The following is a 15,829-nucleotide window of genomic DNA, read 5'->3' on the forward strand; positions in this document are numbered from 1 at the left end:
ATCTCTCCCCCCACCCCTGTCGTTCTTCAAAGCCCAAACCCAAACTTTAAGTTCCTCTATGAAGCCTTCCTTGATCCCCCAGCAGGAAGTTGTCCCCTTCTTCTGCCCTGTCATCGTTTATGGATGTGGCTTAGACCTCTTACTGGCTGGGCCACGGTGCACAGCTTTCAAGATTGAGCCCTGTACAACTCCAGAGGGTGCCACTCACACCCTGCTGTTTTGTTCATCAAAGAGAGCAAAGGACAGCGTATGGCAAGTCTGGCTCACTTCGGTACCCCCCAGGTACCCAGCATGTTGCCTCTTTATGGTTACATGTGGCTGGCATTAGGCACTCCCTCCATTCTAGACACCACAGCCGGAGAATGGGAGACCTGGAGTGGGGAGGTGAGCCACTCATCATCCGAATGCTTGCTGGAGCCAGCCTGGACAACTGAGCTCTGGGATCCCGGGGGCCCATGAGGCCTGCATCTACTTCCTGAGCAGCAGCTACTGAGGCAGGATCTGAAAAGGGACGGGGGTGACAAGGAGGATGGCGGGGGTGGAGGCAGGCTGTGTTCCATGGAGTCTTCCTGGCAGCCAATCTGGACTGAAAGTCCAAGGAGAAGCAAATTTACGGTTCCCCTGAGCTGCCCCAGACCCCAAGGCAGCACGAAGCCCCAGCTGCCTGGAGTCGTGTTGGGGACGAAGGTCAAGGAGGGGGGTGGTGGGCTCTGGGCCTCTCTTCCATCCTTTTTCCAAGCAGTGGCTTCTCAGCTTGGCTGGAGAGTTCAGCCAGCGGCCCAGAAAACGTTCTGTGCTGGGAAGTGAGGTGGCCAGGGACTGTGGAGGGTGCGTTGGGACAGTGGGGGGGCTTCCTGGCCCTTGGGGAGTTGGGAAGGGAGCAAGAATGCTGGAGAACAGATCTCTGCTGGAGAACCAGAGAAAGTCCTGTCCAAAGTCAATTTGGGGAAACTGAGGCAAGGGCTGCTTTCTTGGCCATAAAGTAGCCAGTAGAACCAGACATCCATCTCTCTGTGACCCAGAGGCGTACAGGGGTTGCCTTGGAAACAAGGGAGCCCAGATTAGTGGCCTGAGCACTGCCGCTTACCAGTAGCCGCCTTGGACTAGTGACTTTACCTCTGAGCCTGCAGATGGAGAAAATGATAGTGATTGCTTCCCAGGGCTCTCGTGAGATTATGTAACACCTCAGGTAGGTAATCAATAAGTGCCTGCTGTTATTACTGCACAGTCTCTGCTTTATTGTCCCTCCTACTCATCCTTTGGAGACCTAGAGACCAAATCTCCAGCATATTCTCCAGACTTCTTCCACTGTTCCCTCTGGGGCGCTGGGCACAGGCTCACAGCACCTTGTGTGTGGTGTTGTACCCGCCCTGCCAAGCAATTTACTGGAAGGTGTCATGAGAATAGGGAATAGTGGGTTGTGGATGAGGTATCTCTGGGAGTGTACACTGCACTTTGGAGAAACTTGCCCTTGAACACAACTGAGTGAAACAGGATCCCCGGGGGAATTGCAGATGGGTTAAGATGCAGGGTTTTTTTTTTAAAAGTAGTTTATTGTCAAATTAGTTTCCATACAACACCCAGTGCTCTTCCCCACAAGTGCCCTCCTCCATCACCACCACCTCTTTTCCCCCCTCCCCCTTCAACCCTCAGTCCGTTTTCAGTATTCAATAGTCTCTCAAGTTTTGTATCCCTCTCTCTCCCCAACACTCTTTCCCTCTTCCCCTCCCCCTGGTTCTCCTGTTCTCCTGTTAGACCTATGAGTGCAAACATATGGTATCTGTCCTTCTCCACCTGACTTATTTTGCTTAGCATGACACCCTCGAGGTCCATCCACTTTGCTACAAATGGCCATATGTCATTCTTTCTCATTGCCATGTAATACTCCATTGTATATATATATACTGCATCTTCTTGATCCATTCATCAGGTGATGGACATTTAGGCTCTTTCCATGTTTGGCTATTATTGACAGTGCTGCTATGAAGATGCAGGTATTAAGACATGTCTCAAATTTAGTTTAGTCAGAGCCTCAGTCAACCAGGGATTCCTTGCCCTGTCAGTGTGGGTCTCTTCCTAGGGGGGCCCTAGAGAAACGCTAAGGACCTTGAACTGAATGAGGCCTTTGGGCTCACCCTAGGCAAGCCCTGAAGCATTATAGGGTCACTTTTCTTGAATTCTTGTCTCCTGAATCCCCCAAATGGTTGACTCATTGAAGGTGGGCTCCCAGGGCACCAAAGCCTCCACCTCAAGGTCCAGAACCCCTTTTCCAGATTTGGTTTCTGTGGAAAGCGTCCTGCAAATCCTAGGATCTGTAGCTCACCACTGTTGCCGAATATTCCTAACCGGCCTCCCGTATCTCCCCGTCTGTATCAGAAGACAGCTGCTAAATTGGCCAGAGAAACCTTCCTGTCCAAAAATTAAACTAGAAAATCCTAACTGAAACAAAACACGACTGGCAATGTCAACACAAGTAATGTTTTTTTCCTCCCGTGTAAGGCTTTTGCAGGTTTGTGGTTGTGAATATAGAAGTTTCAATTTGTTACGTGCAGCTCAGGGACTTTTTGAGGATTTGGTGTGACCTCTACTGGGTCGTCCTATAGGCGCTTTCTACTTAGAAGAATATAGGCCAAGATCTCAAGGGAAGTTTATGGAAGCCGTAGACATAGCCCTACACATCCAAATATAGCAAGTATTCTCCCAAATTGTTAATGGTTCACTGCGAACCAACACATACCAAGAACCTGTTGCTCGACCCCATAGGCATTCCCTGATCTGTAATATGAGGGAGCCTTTCTGCTCCTGTCTTATTTCATGAGCCAGCAAATAAGTTTAGTACTTTCAGGAAAGTATATTCTTCTGTGGCCAACAAAATGTATAGACTCTGAACTGGAAAGGACCTACGAGGTCCCGTGAAAGTGAAGGTCCACTCTCCGCTTGCAGACTTCCAGTGCCAAGACATTTGACGTTTCTCAAGAGAGCAGAGGCTTGTTATAAAGTGGACAGACAGCTGTCCTTCTGTACATCCGTCCATGCAGTCATCAGATATTTATTAGTTACTGGCTCGGGCAATGAAATTGCTTCTTCTCCTTCAGGTTATCTTACCAGTGTGATAAATCCCCTGAAGCCCCCAGCTAGAGAACAGAATAAAGGAACAAGCTTTGTAAAAAATTAATGTTTTCTTATTACAAAAACGATACTTGGTCACTGAAAATTAGAAAATATGGTTAGACCAAAACACATGAATTAAAAAGCACCCATAATGCCATTTTGACATCTCTTTTGCCTGACAAATTCCTAGTCATCCTTCAAGACTCAAGTCAAGGATGACACCATTAAGGGGTGCCCGAGGGGCTCAGTCTGTTAAGTGTCTGACTTCAGCTCAGGTCATGATCTCACGGTTTGTGAGTTTGAGCCCTGCATCGGGCTCTGTGCTAATATAACAGGTCAGAGCCTGGAGTCTGCTTCAGATTGTGTCTCCCTCTCTCTCTGTCCTCCCCTGCTCATGCTCTGTCTCTCTTCCTCTCAAAAATAGGTAAAGGACATTAAAAATTAACAAAAAGCTGAAATCATTGAGGCAGAGCCTTAAATGGTCATATCCAGATATTTTTCTTGGTGGGATCACCTTTGCCTCACCCCAAGCCTCCATGCAGTTGGACATCTAATCCCTGAAAAACTACATTCATCACAGACTTTTCAACCAACTTCTCTAGAGGTTCGTGCGTTTAAGGAACACACCATTCTGCCCCAAGCACCGGGCACTCAGCTGGGACCGAGTATGAGGACATCCCCAGGAGGATCATCACCCTGTCCAAAGGAGCCCATGTGTCCTGAGGGCCTGTCTTCTCTGTCAGGCAAGCCACAAGTGTAAAAGTCGACAGAACTAGTAATCGGGCCTTGTAAATCAAACACACACAAATCCCCTTTCCACCTCCCTCTCTATTCCCACGGAGAGGCCCAAAACCATTTCTTTGCAAAATGGCCGACATTAACAACAGTAGCTTTTTTAACTTATGGAGCCTGTATGAAATGCCAGGGACAGCTCCGAGCACTATGCCAATTGTCTATTTAAATCTGTCTTCCTTTTTTTTTTTTTTAATGTTTATTTATTTTTCAGAGAGAGAGAGCATGGGCAGCGGGGGGACAGAGAGAGAAGCAGGCTCCAGGCTCTGAGCTGTCGGCACAGAGCCTGACGCAGGACTCGAACTCACGAACCGTGAGCTCATGACCTGAGCTAAAGTCAGACACGTAACTGACTGAGCCACCCAGGCGTCTGTCTTACTTCCTTTTGTTTGACTTTATAGGACCAGTTTCACCCTTTCTGGGAAGGCTGGGTGCTTAACACAGATCCCTACAACCAGTGACTGCTCAGTAATGCTATGGATGATGAGCAAATGTCTACACCCTCCTCCAAAATAAGGCATTTCAATTCTGGCCTCTGGGGGTCTGCTTTTGAAGTGAGGGGTCATTTTTAATGTATGGTGGCCTCTGCAGCTGTTGAGTGAAAAGAAGGGATGGGAACCCCATTGGGACACACCTTCTGCCCTTCCCGTTTCCCAAGCCCTGATGGAAGACACTTCAGTCAGTAGAAGGAAGGGAACAGGTCTTGGCTGGCCTCCCTCCAGGAGGGATCTGGGCAGGAGGGCCCTGCCCTGCCCATGGTGCACGGACTCGAGCAGATGCAGGGGCCTTCCCCACACCCCCTACCCAACCACACACTGAAGGGTGAGCTCCGGGACCCTCCCTTCCGCAGCAATGCTTAGGGGCTGTTTCCACAGACCTGCTACTGAGGGAAGCCCCACTGACAAGCAGTGAGAGGACTTGGAGTAGAAACAACAAATAGGCTGGGAGAGGTAGCTGCCAAAACAAACCAAATGCAAAAGGGCTGCTTGCCACCACCTCAGCTGGGCCCGGGCCAGGAGCACAGAAAGACAAGAACACATACGTGCAGAGAGACACATAGTTCCAGTAAGCTCCCTATCCTGCTACTGAGGGGCTCCAGGGTAACGGAGCCTTGCAGTCAAGGCTGACAGGGGAATAAGGTTGGCGGCTATGGAGTGAGGGTTTGGGGGATCTGCTAGAAATGTCTCTGGTCTTGTCTCCCTTAAGTCTCCCCAGCGCTCCCCGGTTTCTAGCCATTCCGAGTGACCCTTGAGTCCCACAACACATCCTGCCTATTCATGACTCCCATCTGTGCATGCTGACCCCATTGCCAGATATGTCTGTCCTCTCCTTTCTTTTGCCTGGCAAACTCCTATTCATCCTTCAATACCCAAGTCAAAGATGAAACCATTTCGGACCCCAGCAGGAAGCTAGCCATTTAATTTCCAAATCATGGCTACTCTTACATGTTACATAACTCACTTTCTCACTCATTCACAAACAGATTTGTATATCTACCTTCCGAATTACATGGAGAGCCCCTTGAAGGCAGGGGTTTCTGTACTGATTTTGTATCCCTGGGGCCCAACCCGGGCTTTGGATCACAGTAGGCACTCAGCATGTTTGTTTGAATGAAGCACTAGTCCTGTAAGGAGTCCGGCTTTCCTGAGTTGCTGTCAGCCAATAACCCAGTATCAAAGTCCCTCAACAGGAATACCCAGGCCAGAGGGAGGGTTTTTGAGAAATGAGAAGCCTTATTTTCAGAACCCCAAACCAAACTGCCTTCAGGCAAATTAGAGTAAAACCTGTTACTTTTAGGTCAGAGGCTTTCCAACTCTTGTGACTTCGATCAGTGGCAAAAAACATAATTTATAACATAACTAGCACATATGGAACTCTTTACCTACCTGTAACTGGGAAAACACTAACAAATATCACCAGTTCAGTTGCTTTTTTTAATTAGAAAAAAAAAAAAGCTTTTTAAATGGCTCTGACCCAAGAAATCGATTTTAAGACCCACGAATGGGTCACCATCCACTTTGATAAACACTGCTTTCAGAGACTCTGGCTTGATAAACATGAGAAATCAGATCCTCTTACAAATACCCAAACAAAAAATACTTATTATCTGTGTGCCCCATAATTCAGGGAGGAGGCTCTCTTTTCCCTGGGAACAGCTCACCAAGAAGGGTCTACAGGACTCTGGACCACAGCTGCTTGGAACCACTCGGGCCCTGCAGGACCAGGAATCAAATGAAGGAATCACTATTGTAGAGCCTGACACAGAGGAGGCCCCTGTTCTTTGTTTGCTCCCTTGATCCTTAAATTTTCACCTTTCCTGTCCTGGGAACTGCCACCAGAAAGCCTGATGCTTCCCGAGTGTACAACCACCCCAGCTGCATTTTAACAGACAGGACTGTACACCCCATCCACTTGGCCTTCCTCTGAGAATACAAAAAAATATAAAGCAAACACTGGGATTCTCAGGTTTTTGCATTGCGCTGTAGTTTATTTTCTTATACCTTCCGCGAACGTCTGTGGACTACGCTCTCTGTAAAGGCAGGAAACACTTGGGGCTCCCTCCTGTACCTAAATACTTGTAAAGTTTTCTCCTCTCCCTTTCCAGGGACACACAGAATTTACACAGGGGAGAGACAGCCACAGCAGGGTAGCTGCATACTAACACAACTTAGTATTTTATTGTCGATGACAAAGCTTACAGACCGCAAAGACTCGGGAAGACCCACGGCCTGGGCCCAACAAGAGACAGTACTTTCCCCCTCAGTTCAGAGTCCTCTAGGCTGTAAGGGGGCAGGTTTTCTCCTACGTGGCTCTGGTAGGAGGTCCTTGGCCATACTCAGTACAAGGAGAGCCACATTTGAGCCTAGCTACGTAAGGGTAGGTGGACAACGTGGCCATCCTCATTTGGATTACTTGGGTGTAACCCTGAAAACACGGATGTGGATGGCCGAGTTGTTGCGGATTCGGGTCAGCGGCTCTCGTGTATCAGTCTCTGGTTCCAGCTCATCGACAAGCTCCACGGTGGAGGTATTGGCAGCCACCTGCAAGGAGCCGAAGCTGCCCGCCTGAAGCTGTAGAGCAATGTTGATGGCACGGTTGATGGCCAGGCCCAAGCCATGAATATAGATCTCACTGCATGAGTTCTGACCCCGAGTCCCTCCGTCCAGAAGCTTTTGGCAGCGGGCCAGCTGGGCTTTAAAGTCAGTCTTCATGTTGACATAAATGTCATTGGGTCTCCGGGGCAGGCGGTGGGGGAGCCGCTTCCGAAGGGTATACTCCACCGGGTCCAGCTCAGCCTCGGCGACCCCGCGGGGCTCTCGGTTTTCGGCCATGCTGTGTGCCCTGACGCGGGGAAGGGAGGAGATCAGAGAAGTGACAAGCGGCTTCGCTTCCTTTCCTACCCCGTTTTCACCCCAAAGGATGCAGACAGGAGGGGGCGCACTCAAAGCCCCTCTTCTCTTCTAGTCTCAGTCCCCTCCCACTCACATCGAGCTTACGTATCTCCCTCACCCCCAGTTCCTAGTCATCCAGGACATCACCCCCACTCTCAGGTCCCTCCACAGCCCCCTTCCCCCGCGCCTACACTCTCCAGTCGACAGTGCTCTTCCTGGAGCCCACGACCCGCAAGCCCCAGGACGCGAAGGAAAGCTGCGCGTAACACGATCGTGAGATCGCAGGCACCTGGAGACTCCCGGCTCCTGAAAGGACTGCCAAGTACGCACGCGCGCCCCGCCCCCACCAAGGCCCGGCCCCGCTGATCGGCGAATCGCTTTCTCGGCCTCCGTTCTCCCCGCCCCTTCGGGCGCCCGCGCAACTGCGCGACTTTTTTAAGTAACGCGAGAGAGCTGAGAGACAGGCTCTACCACGTGTATGCCACGCAAGCGGGGTGTGGACGCGGGCGGCTTGTACTAAGTCAGTTCCCGGGAGGGTCAGCGTTCCTAGGCCAGTCCAAGTTTCTGGCCCACGGAGGGGTCCTAAAGGGGAGAAAGACTATTCTAGGGACGTGGAGGATTTGGGGGTAGAGGGCTTCCAAAAACAGCAGAAAGGGCCGCGAGTTCAAGAGAACGTGAATGGGGACTGAAGGCAAGTCTGGACTCCCGCGTCCTGGTCAGAGAAGGTGTGGCAGAGTTGGCAGAGCTGATCTCCTACTGAAGGTCTCTGCTGCCCAGAGACTGGGGCATTGAGTGGTGAGGCTGGGCCCTGGGCAGAACACGCTACCTTGGGACTCCTCTGTGGGTTATGGGGACCCGTCCCTTTGCCCTATCACTCGCAAAGTCAGCCCTTGGGGACCCATGCTACGACCCATAGGCCCAGCCTTTACGGCTCCCGGGGAACATGCTGACCCTCCCCCCAACCTTTGCCCACCAGCTCATTGCGCCCACCACCCCCATTCCCACCCCCAGCAGGGACGTGCGCCCCCTGGCGGGCAGGACGGGCCAGGGCCTGCGGGTTCGTGGCTCCTGAAAGCCAGGGAGAGGTTTCCTCTGCCCAGATTGGTTTAGTTTCTGGAGAGTTCCCTTCAAAAACGAGTTAGACCTGCATTGGGAACCTAGAACTACTCTCTGCCTGAGTTGCCCCAACACTTAAATAGGGAGGATAATTTCTGTTTCGCCACGTTTGAAACCCAATATAACCTTGTAAATTGTTGGTATTTCTATGACCCCATTTGCAGGTTGGAAAGGGGTCAGGTTCTTGAGAACTTTTCTCCCAGCACCATTTAAAGGATAGTTCTCCCTTTAACTTCAGATTCTTTCATTAATCACAAGTTTGAGGGTTTATGTGGGGTGAGGAGGAAAGGCTGGCTACAACTCTTCTACCTTAAAAGGGACATCTGAGCTGAGTTCTGATGGATAAACAGTTTTTCAGTGCACCGAGGAATATTCTCGAAACACCGAATGGGATTTTGAGAAGGATGGAAGCGTAATCTAACCTTCCACCTCAAGGAACTAGAAAATGAAGACCCAAATAAAGCCAAAGGGAAAAGAAGTGAGGAAATAATAAAGAACAAAAATCAAACAACACAAATAAAGAAACTCAAAATAAAAGCTGGTTCTTTGAAAAGATCAATAAAGTTGATAAGCATCTATCAAGAGGGACAAAAAAAGCCAGAACCAGAGAAAGAAAACTCTGGTGCCTGGCTAGCTCAGTTGAGAGCATGCAACTCTTGATCATGGGGTTGTTAAGTCTGAGCCCCAGGTTGGGTGTAGAGATTACTTGAAGATAAAATCTTTTAAAAAAAATCAAATTATGATTACCAGAAATGAAAGTGGGGATAACACTAAAGATAGCCTCATATGCAAAAGATACTTAGAGACTAATACAGGCATGCCTTGGAGATATTGTGGGTTCAGTTCCAGACCATTGCAGTAAAGGGAGTCAAATTTTTTGGTTTCCCAATATATATAAAAGTTATGTTTACATCATACTGTAGTCTATTAAGATTGAAATGGCATTATATATTTTTAAAAAGTACATATTTTAATTTAAAAATACTTTATTGATGGGGCACCTGGGTGACTCAGTCATTTAAGTGTCCAACTTAAGTAAAGGTCACGATAATAGGGTTGGCGAGTTTGAGCACCAAGTTGGGCTCTGTGCCAACAGCACAGAGCCTGCTTAGGATTCTCTCCCTCCCTCTCTCTGTCTCTTTCCCACCCCCTCTCTGTCTCTCAAAAATAAATAAACATTGGGGTGCCTGGGTGGCTCAGTCGGTTAAGTGTCGACTTCAGCTCAGGTCATGATCTTGCGATTTGTGGATTTGAGCCCCGCATCGGGCTCTGTGCTGACAGCTAGCTCAGAACCTGGAGCTGTCAGATTCTATGTCTCCCTCTATCTCTGACCCTCCCCTGGTCATGGTGTCTCTCTTGCTCTCTCAAAAATAAATAAAACATTAAAGATAAATAACATAAAAAAATACTTTATTGCTGAAAAATGCTAACCATCATCTGAGCTTTCAGTGAGTTGTGATCACTGATTACAGATCACCATAACAAATATAATGAAGAAGTTTGAAATATGAAAATTACCAAAATGACACGTAGACACAGGCTTAAGCAAATGCTATTGTAAAAGTGGTGCCAACAGACAGGGTTGCCACAAATCTCCAATTTGTAAAAAGTGCGATAAAACGGTATGCTTGTACAAACAACTCTATATACACAAATTCAACAACTTAGATGAAATGGACCAATTTCCTAGAAAATCACAACCTATTGAACTTAGAGGAGATGAAATAGATCATCTGAATAACTACTGAAGTAATTACATTCATAGTTTTAAAAAATCTTTAGGGGAAAAAAACCATCTAGGTCCACATGGTTTCACTGGTGAATTCTACCAAAAAAAAAAAAAAAAAAAAAACCAAACCCAAAAAACCCCACAAATTATACACAATCTCTTCTCTACAGAAGAGGAAGGAACATTTCCTAACTAATTTTATAAGGCCAAAACCAGAGATTATACAAAGAAAACTACATACCAATATTTCTCATAAAAAACGATGCAAAATTCCTCAACAAAATTCTAGCAAACTGAATCCAGCAGTATATGAAAAGAATGATAGACCATGACCAAGTAGAGTTACTCCAAAGATGCCAGACTGGCTCAAAAAAAAAAAAAATCAATCACCATCATTTACCATATTAACAGAAGAAAGTGTATATGATTAAAAGAAGAAACTCTGTATGATCATATCAATCAATGCAGAAGAAAACATTTAACATAATTTAGTATCCATTGATGAGAAAAACTCTCAGCAATAAAAGAATAGAAAGGAGTCACCTGGCTGGTCCAGTTGGTGGGGCGTGGACTCCTGATTTCAGGTTTGTGAGTTCAGAGATCCACACTGGGTATAGAGTTTACTTAAAAAATAAAAATCCCAAAAGAACACAAGGAACTTCCTCAACTTGTTCAAGAGCATCTACAGAAATCCTACGACTACAATCATACGTAATGGTGTCAGACTAGAAGCTTCTTCTCTTAAAATCAGCAACAAGACAAGGATGTTTTCTCTCACCGCCCTCACTGTTAAACTCCCATCCAGTGCAGTAAGGCAAGAAAAGGACACGGGGTAATAAAGCAAAGATTGGAAACGAAGAGATAAAACTCTCTATTTGCAGATGACATACGTGACTCCTGGAAACTGAAATTTTTTTTTTTAATTTTTAACATTTATTTTTGAGAGAGAGAAATAGAGCAGGAGTGGGGGAGGAGAAGGAGAGAGGGTGACACAGAATCTGAGGCAGTCTCCAGGCTCTGAGCTGTCAGCACACAGCCTGACGTAGGGCTCAAACTCAACGAACCAGGTCATAATCTCACGGTTCACCAGTTCAAGCCCTGCATTGGGCTCTGTGCTGGCAGCTCAGAGTCTAGAACCTTCTTCAGCTTCTATGTCTCCTTCTCTCTTTGCCCCTCCCCTGCTCATATTCTCTTTCACAAAAATAAATGAAACCCTAAAAAATTAAAAAAAAAAAGAAATTAAAAACTTTAACCCTTTGAAAGATCATGTTAGTAGAATGAAAAAAGAAGCCATACACCGGGAGAAAATATTTGCAAATTACTTATTGGACAAAGGACTTGTATCCAGAATAGAACTCTCTAAACTCAAAAGTCAGAAAACAAACAACCCAATTAGAAAATGGGCAAAAGTCTTGAACAGACACTTAGACAAATACAGTGTAAGGGTGGCAAATATGCACACAGAACATACAAAATTGTAAACCATTGAGGAAACTCAAAACTATGATGAGGCACCACCACAGGCCCATTAGGATGTCTAAAAGAAAAATTCTTGACAACCAAGTATCGACGAGAAAGCGGGGAGACTGGATGTCTCGTACACTACTTGTGGGAATGTGAAATGGTCCGGCCACTCTGCAAAATAGTTGGGCAGTTTCTTCTAAAATGAACCGTACATATGCTTAGCCTATGACCCTAAGAACACTCAAGAACACTCAAAGGCATTTAAAAATCTGTTTACCAATGCCCGTAGTCATTTTATTTGTAACAGCTCCAAACTGGAAACAACCCAGGGGGCTTTCAATGGGTGAATGGTTAAACAATCCTCTCCACAATAAAACGTGGATCCAGAAGACTTGATAGCCTGTCGGAATCCTAGTCACATCACAGAACACCACGCTAAGCGGCGCCGCTTCCTGTGGAAGGCAAACCCGATGAGCAAAATGGTGAGACCCGTGCTAAATGGGGAGCCTGTACAGGATTCGGCGGAGTCCCCAGGAAGAACAGCCCACGTGACCTTGAGGAGAGCCAAGGTTTTCCAAAGGAAGCAGTGGATATCCAGCCGTGGGGCTCACAGCCTGTGCAGGCTCTCCTGTTACAAAGGAGAGGTCTGGAAAGACGGAGTATTGTGTTAAGGAGGAAGGAACCCACAAAGGGCGAAGGAGGAGCAGCTGGTGAGGTGGGCAGAAAAACCAGGGAGTGTGGTGTCCTGGAAACTAGGTGAGGAAAGCATTTCCTGGAGGAAGGAGTAACCAGCTGTGTCTATGCTGCTCACGGGCCACACAAGATAATGGACCAGTGGGAGCCCCGGGGTGGCTCAATCCATCAAGTATCAAACAGGCTTTGGGTCGGGTCATGATGTGAGCCCTTGTTCTCTCTCTCTCCTTCTCTGCCCCCCTCTCACTTGCACCCTCTCTCAAAAAAAAATAGTAATAGACTAGTGGACTCAGCGACAGGTAGGTCATTGGTAACTTGAGATGCTGTTAGACTGAAAAACTTAGCTCGTGGAAGAAAGTAATTTTGAATGCAAGAAATTCACTTGCGGCCCATTTTGTCTCGTAATTAACAATAAACAGTTTATGAACAATCACTCCATTGCTCGTGATGTCTTTTCATGGGATCTAAAATGTAGTTTCTGATCTCTGACATCCAGATAAATACAAAGGTTCATAATTTAGGTGGTTGAGGGCAGGCACTGTAATAAACTGGTGTGACATGAAGATGGCCCTTACCTTTTTTGCATTTCATGGAAGGTAATCACTATAGAAGAATCTGCCATCAGGGCAGAACTTGGCTCTTTAGACTTGAGACCTCCCTTTCATCTCAATTAATCATCTCACCAAATCTCTTTAATTCAGAAGCCTGCCAATTTAAAACAACACAGACCAAGGCATTTTACACCACAGCACCTGAATAAACAAAAACATTTTAGGCCTAAGTGATTTTTTTTGTAATTTTCTCTTTCATTCCGTATGGGAGATACACAGTTCTGATTTCAGCTTCCTTTTTCAAAGAGGGTGCTTAACAGAGTCAAATTCCATTGTCTTCAATAGCAGCAGCGGAGTGTTTTCCCCAAAAGCTGGGGAAGTTTACTTGGCTACAGTCACAAGTTGGATTACATGGAACCTTCGTTGATCACTCCAATCTTGGACTCTGGAGTCTAGTCTGTGCTCCTTGCCAGGCTGCATCTAGTGGGTGCTACTCTATGATCAAACACCTTTTTTTTTTTAAGTTCATTTATTTATTTTAAAATTTTTTATGTTTATTATTGATACAGAGAGAAACAGAGCATGAGTGGGGGAGGGTCAGAGAGAGAGAGAGAGGGAGACACAGAATCTGAAACAGGCTCTAGGCTCTGAGCTGTCTGCACAGAGCCCGATGCGGAGCTCAAACCCACAAACCATGAGATCATGACCTGGGCCGAAGTTGGACGCTTAACCAACTGAGTCTCCCAGGAGCCCCTATTTATTTATTTTGAGACAGAGAGCACAAGCAGGGGAGAGGGAGAGTGGGGAGAGGGGGGAGAGAGAGGAGAGAGAGAGAGAGTGAGTGAGAGATAATCTCAAGCAGGCTCCACATTGTCAGCACAGAGCCCAACTCGGGGCTCGATCCCACGAACCCTGAGATCACCCATGAGATCACAACCTGAGCTGAAATCAAGAGTCAGATGCTTAACCGACTCAGCCACCCTGACACCCGTTTCTAATTTTGATGGAACACATTTGTCAATTTTTCCCTTTTTTCCTGCATTATGAGATAACATTTATGATAAAGTATCAATTTTTTTCTTTAATAGATTGTGCTTTTGGTGTTGTGTCTAAGGACACATTTTTATGGTGACATTCAAAACATTCAGCTGAAGTTCTGCTTTTCTTCTCACCCATCTACTCTTCTCCCATCAGCCTGGATTGCTGCTCTTATAAAGTTGACCTGCACTTTTCCTAAACCCACCCCAAATCCAGCTTTCCTTCTAGCTCAGCAGACCCCCACCATACCCTACAGCTACCAGTCCACAGACGTCCCTCTTTTCCCCTGTAGCATTTCTCCACCAAAATTTGCAATCTCACATTTGCTAATTAACTAAATTTGCTGCTATGACCTTATTCATTCTGAGATTAGGCTGCTGGGAACTTCAACCACCCAGGACACAATCTAGAAAAGTTAAAAAACAAAAAGCAAGGGCAACAGCTTTTGAGTAAGAAAAAACAACTGTCATAAATAAGTTAATGGGGGCACCTGGGTGGCTCAGTCGGTTAAGCATCCGGCTTCGGCTCAGGTCATGATCTCACAGTTCGTGGGTTCGAGCCCCGCGTCAGGCTCTGTGCTGACAGCTAGCTCAGAGCCTGGAGCCTGCTTCAGATTCTGTGTCTCCCTCTCTCTCTCTCAAAAATAAATTTAAAAAATAATAAAAAATTTTTAAAATAAATAAGTTGATGAACTTGAGGTGAAAAATTCTCACCCAAGCTTCGATTTTGTTGATACATTTTTATACACTGTTAACAATCAGAATATTACAGACCCTGTGAAACCAGAAGCCCCTCTCAGCTAACATTGCCCTGTGCCAAGCACTGTGTTAAGTGCTCTACCCTACAATCCAGAGATGGCCGAGATTATTTCCAAGGCCACAGGCAGTAATGAGTGAAACCCACACAGGAGCCCTTGCTTTAAAACAATTCCATTTTCCAGCCTGAGAGCAAGGAGCTAGACTGGCAACACTAAGAAATCCTGACAGCAAGCCTGATGACAAGAAAGTCAAGGGAACGGAAGAAAAGCAGATACTAAAACTACAAGTGCATAGAAGCCTGGGGAACGCTCAGTGCAGGAACAAAGGGCCTTCTGGTAACTCCTGAGGTCTGTGCTCCCTTATGGCACAACACAAGGGACTCAAGTTCCAAGTCTGACTTTATTTCTCCATGTCCTAAGAAGGATCACATTATGTTTGGTAACAGCTGTTATAGGAAGCTGGAAAGTAATGTATACATTCTGGAATAAATATTTAAAAAATAAAATAAAGGTGAAAACACCAGAAAACTTTTTCATCCTAAAAAGTTCAAGGAGTCTGGAAAACCCCTTTTTTAAACAAAGGAGGTGTCAATCTACTGCTCACATTTGCATAGCAATTTCTCTCTTTTCACAGCCTTTCACATTCACCTATTTTAATTCTTTCAGCACTTAGGAAGGAAGTGGAGTGGGGCCAGGGGTGGGGCGGAGAACAGCAATAGTACCTGACAAAGGAGAAACTGAGTCCCGAAGGTATCAACTGCTTCCCCCGGAATCTAGAAGCTAGTCAGTAGCGGCGCCAGATAGAAACTCTAGATCTCACCAGCCAGTGATGCCTCGGACAGTTTCCAAATGATTAGTTCCTCACTTATTTCATCTTTTCCAGAACACCTGAGGAACACAGCTTTGGATTAGAAGTTGGCTCCTTCAATCCAGGAGGGCTTCCTGGAAGAAGCCGACTGGTGAGACTCAGAGCCCCGCAATGCCACCTGCGGCGGCCTCCATCGCGATAGTCGCGCGTCACCTGCCTGAGAGCAGCCGGGGAGCATCCCGGGGACCCCCACCTCCCTCCCGCTGCAGGCCCTGCGTCACGTGACGAGCCAGGCCCCGAGTCACGTGGGGGGGGTCGGGGCGGCGGGCGTTGGGACTCCCCGCCGGGCGCGCGGGGCGGGCGCCTGGACGTGCGGGT

General features: G+C 46.9%; 1 protein-coding gene across 8 annotated transcripts in view; it reads right to left on the reverse strand.

Annotated features, from left to right (window-relative positions):
* Positions 1 to 6,365: 6,365 nt before the first annotated feature.
* POP7 (POP7 homolog, ribonuclease P/MRP subunit) overlaps positions 6,366 to 15,829 on the reverse strand; it is a 10,832-nt gene continuing 1,368 nt past the window's right edge. The window contains exons 1-3 of one of the 8 annotated variants that reach the window (XM_029949872.1): positions 15,366 to 15,449; positions 12,873 to 13,002; positions 6,366 to 7,245 (exon numbers count right to left, since the gene is read on the reverse strand). In XM_029949872.1, coding sequence (XP_029805732.1) covers positions 6,813 to 7,245; positions 12,873 to 12,919 — 480 coding nt within the window. In that variant the 5' untranslated portion in view covers positions 12,920 to 13,002; positions 15,366 to 15,449 and the 3' untranslated portion in view covers positions 6,366 to 6,812. The other 7 variants (XR_003912553.1, XR_003912552.1, XM_029949874.1 and 4 more) reach the window with 7 other exon arrangements.

The sequence above is a fragment of the Suricata suricatta genome, chromosome 8 (assembly GCF_006229205.1).
Source record: "Suricata suricatta isolate VVHF042 chromosome 8, meerkat_22Aug2017_6uvM2_HiC, whole genome shotgun sequence".
NCBI classification, from domain to species: Eukaryota; Metazoa; Chordata; class Mammalia; order Carnivora; family Herpestidae; genus Suricata; species Suricata suricatta.